This window comes from Delphinapterus leucas, chromosome 2 (assembly GCF_059928025.1).
Source record: "Delphinapterus leucas isolate spDelLeu-1000000601 "Yukka" chromosome 2, BTC_Dleu_Yukka2, whole genome shotgun sequence".
NCBI lineage: Eukaryota > Metazoa > Chordata > Mammalia > Artiodactyla > Monodontidae > Delphinapterus > Delphinapterus leucas.
In genome coordinates, this window is record NC_143130.1 from 179,143,917 (window position 1) to 179,147,959 (window position 4,043).

A 4,043-nucleotide genomic window follows, 5' to 3' on the forward strand; every position below is an offset into this window, starting at 1 on the left:
TTCCTGGTCTCTGTCCTGGCTCCCCGGGCTCTACTTGAGGTTCTGGGGTCCTGGGATGGGATCCCCTATGAAGGGCTCCTCTGGAGGGACTGACCTGGGAGCATCAGCCTGGGGGGAGGGGCTTTCACAAGCTCTGGGATTGGGTGGAGGCTCAGGTGGGTATGCCCTGGGATGCCCACTGCAGTGTGTGGTCCCCTCGCAGCCTTCCCTGGGTCCCAGTGGGACTTCAGCTGACCTAAGCTGGGTGCTGGGTGAAAGAAACCTCATTTCCCAGAAAGGCAGCCATCCTGTTTTGCTGGGTGGGCACAGGATCCCCTCCCCACAAGCAGCAGGGCATCACAAGCATTCCAGCCTGCCGGTCAGTGCCCTCCCTGCTAGCACTCCTGCCCCTTGCACGTGGCCGCTGCTGTCCCCCGAGCCAGCGCCCAACGAGGTGTCTGCCTGCCAGAGCCCGCCCCCATTTCTGCCTCTGGCCTAGTGCAGGTGGAGAGTTTGAGGCCGGTGCCCACGAGTCCTGGCAGGACCTCTCTTCCCAGAGCCCCTGCTGTGTGGTCTCTGGTGGGGCTCCCTTGCCCCTGCGCCTGGCTTGAGTGGGCGTGGCCACACGCAGGCAGGAGGTCAGTTTCCCTTCGCCTTGGGTGTGCAGGGTGTCTGTTCTCAGGGAGGACTGAGCACTCCTGCCACTGCCCCGCTGCAGCCTGGGCACACCGTGTGGGACCTGTCCCTCAGCGCCCCCCTGAGGGTGGGCTCAGGCAGGGAGCAGCAGTGAGAGAGGTCCAGCCTGGGCTGTGGGTGCTGGGCCTGGGGTGGGGCGGGTGTGGGCTGGAGTCGTCTGAAGCTTCCGGGAGGAGGGTGGGATCGAGCATCTGGCCCACAGCAGACACCCCATTTCTGCTCCTTGTCTCCGAGCAGCCCAACAGTGGCAGCAGCATGAGTGCCCCCCAGCCCACCGTGCCAGAGCTGAACCCAGCTGAGGAGGCTGGAGGCCTGGCAGGAAAGGTATGCAGTTGGGACCCTGCGGTCTGCCACCCTGGAACCCTGGCCTGCGACTCAGCACATGCCTCAGTTTACCCATCTGGGTGGAGGTTCTCCTCTACGGGGGTCTGATCTGCAAAGCAGACCTTGTGCCCAAGACAGTCTGCTCTCTGCTGGGTGAGGCCATGCCAGGGTCCCCTGCCCTCAGTGCTACTTTTCCGGGTGGTACTGATGGAGCTGAAAAGTGAGGTCCCTGCCTAAGGGGTGCCGTCCTGATATCCTGAGTGCTGGAGTTGGGCTCTTCTCATTGTTGGGGGCAGTGGGACCAGAGTGGGGGGACCAGCCCAGAGCTGCACGAGGGCCAGTCTGGAGCCTGGGCTTGCCCTCCTGGCGAGGCAGACGGGGAGGGTGGACACCAAACTCCACGGGCCTGGATCACCTTCCCCCACTGTCTGGGCAGAGGAGCACCCCCGGGCGGGGACCAGCAGGGCTCCCTGGAGGAGGGTAGGAAGGAGAATGGCAGGGTGGGATGGGGGGAGAGGGATTCCCAGAAGGAGCCCCTGGACTGGCAAGGCCAGCAGGAGGTCCAGTCATTGGGCCATGCTGGGGTCCCTGCTCTGTTGTCACTCCGATTCCGCAGATGTCCCAGGCTAGTGACACCTGTTTTCACACTTAAGGGTCACCTGTGGTACTTTGTTAAAATGCTGTTTCCTGGGCCCCCACCCAGAGAGTGCATTTAAACACATGTTCAGATGGTTCTGCTGGGGGACTCAGGGCCATTTAACAAAGTCCTGCCGGCTGTGCGCCTGCCCTTCCTCGATGCACCTTTGGGGGAAGGCAGACACGCACCAAGCAGTCCTCTTTCTGGGTGAAAGAAGGGGGGTGGGGAGCTCCAGGAAGGGGACCAGCCGAGGCAAAGGCACGGAGGGAAGTCAGGGCTGCTGTGGCGCCGGGCCGGAGGCCTGTGCTGCGGCACTGGTGGTTGGGGCCTCTACCTTGGAAGGCCTTGAATGGGAGGCGGAGATGCTGAAGGCACCAGGAGAGCTTGGGGAGGCGGCCCCCCCGCAGGGCTCCTGTGGGCACTGAACAATGAGCCCGGGGCAAGTCACTCAGGTTGCCATGGCAACAGCTTCCCAGCTCCTCCGAGCTGGGGAGGGGGCCAAGGGCCCAGTAGGAAAGACCCCCAGGAAGGGGCTTTGCAGGATACCGGAGACAGCTGGGGATGCACAAAAGCCCTGAGCTCGCTCACCATGTGACCTTGGCCTTCTGGTCTCAGGCTGCTGTTTGTTAAATGGGCCTAAGGGCTGAGCCCAGGTGGGTCCTGTGTTGCCCCAGGGAGAGCCCGCAATCCCAGGTGCTGAGTGCCCCAGCTCCAGCGGTGGGATGGGGGAGGGGCCGGGACCCTCTGGAGGATGTGCATGTATGCGCGTGTGCTCTCCTGGCCCTGGGGACTGGGACAGTGCAGGACAGGCATGGCAGGGAGTGGGGAGCCCAGGCCTGGCGTTGCCTTGACCCCCACCCACCCTCCCTGCAGGCCATGGTGGGTGCCCGGGAGAAGGGCCCTCGGGTGGGCCAGCGGCTGCCCTCAATCATGGTGGAGCCCGGCGAGGGGGGTGCCGTGGCGAGCGGGGAGCTGCGTTGGCCTCCGGAGGGCGCCCAGAGGGGGTCCGCCCAGAGCCAGGCTGCTGCTGCTGAGTGAGGGGCTGCCTGTAGGGGTCCCGAGAGGAGTCAGGAGCCGGGTCCCCCACCCTCCAGCCTGCTTGCACCCATTCACCTGCCTGCCCTGTGAGCTTCTGCTCGGCGCTTAGGCGCTGCCTGGCCTGCCCCTCTCCCTGTCACCGTCCCCCTCCCATCGGCACACGAAGTCCCCTCATCCGCTGTTGTGGCCCCTGGCCTGGCACACAGGTATGGGTCTGTTCTCACCCTTCGCCACCCGGTCCCGCCCCCTCTCCCCTCGCCCTCACGATTCATTACCTTTGGGACAGGCGTGCATTGCCCACCAGAGCCTGCGCGGGGTACGGGTGTGGGTGCGAGGCCGGGGAGATGGGCCAGCCTGGTGGGAGGTGCCTGTCTTGGCGTGGGCGCCCTGGTTAAAGGCCGAGGGGCTGCCAGAGCCAGCGGAGCTTCTGGGAGGGGGATGCGGGCAGGAGAGGGGTCAGCCAGGAGCCAGCCCTGCAGCACGGGAGAAACAGCGGGCTGGGCAGTGAGGGCCTCTGTGGAGGATGCATGAGGGGTGCGTTGTGCCCTGGCTAGCTTTGTCCCCTGGAGACCCCTGGGGAGTCTGTCCCAGGGAATTCAGCCTCAGCTGGGGCTGCTTGACCCCCCACCCGCCGGTTGCTCCTCCCCAGAGGCCAGCTCCCCGCCCCCGCTGCAGCCCTCCCTGGCCCGCAGGCCCCTTGCAGCCGGGGCCCAGAAGAAGCCTGTCCGTGCCGTGCCGCCCACCTCTCCCCAGACTCCCCTCAGCCTCTGCCAGGTCTGTCCAGGGTCCGCCCCTCGGGTAACCAGTGACACGTGGGCTCTGGGGAGGTCCCCGGGCCTCCTCCCAACCTCTGGTGGCCATGCTCTGGGGCGGGGGCTCCCAGAGCCTGGCCTCATCCGCCCTCTCTCACCGAGGACCACGCACCCAGCACCTCCTCTCCTTCGCCCGTGGGAAACTTGGGGCCTGCCCCACCCTCGCACGTTTCCTTGCAGACCTGTCAGAAATGCATCACCCACCAACACGGAGGCCCTTGTGTTTCTGCAGCCTCCCTCACCGCGTCTGCTGGGAGCACCAGGGAAGGTTCCAGATGGCACTGGCAGCAAGCGTGCCAGCTCTGAGGACCAGTCCCCCTGCACCCAGTGATGGGGCAAGGACATGGCCAGATTCCGCTGTCCCTGGGCTCTGACAGCTGAGAGGGCCTCAGCCCCAGAGCGGCTGGGGATGCTTAGAGCGGCCTGGGCCTGCCCGGGCGCCCAGTAGGCAGAGCTGAGCTACCACCTCCGGCCTCACCAGCTCCGCCAGCACTGCAAGCCCCTGCCCTCTCCTGTCCACAGCCCAGGGTCCGGATCACACCCCTCCTTGTTCTCTG

General features: G+C 65.8%; 1 protein-coding gene across 1 annotated transcript; it reads left to right on the forward strand.

Moving 5' to 3' along the window:
- The first annotated feature begins 857 nt into the window (after nucleotides 1-857).
- LBHD2 (LBH domain containing 2) lies at nucleotides 858-3,817 on the forward strand. Its single transcript, XM_022575847.3, has 3 exons — nucleotides 858-999; nucleotides 2,510-2,665; nucleotides 3,719-3,817. The coding sequence occupies exons 1-3, from the start codon at nucleotides 931-933 to the stop codon at nucleotides 3,815-3,817; spliced, it is 324 nt and encodes a 107-aa protein (XP_022431555.2). The 5' UTR covers nucleotides 858-930.
- Nucleotides 3,818-4,043: the final 226 nt, after the last annotated feature.

Coding starts and splice junctions, on each gene's coding strand:
- LBHD2 (XM_022575847.3), top strand. CDS start 931: ATGAGTGCCCCCCAGCCCACCGTGCCAGAGCTGAACCCAGCTGAGGAG. Junction 1,000..2,509: donor CTGGAGGCCTGGCAGGAAAG/GTATGCAGTTGG, acceptor CCCTCCCTGCAG/GCCATGGTGGGTGCCCGGGA. Junction 2,666..3,718: donor CCCAGAGCCAGGCTGCTGCT/GCTGAGTGAGGG, acceptor GTGTTTCTGCAG/CCTCCCTCACCGCGTCTGCT.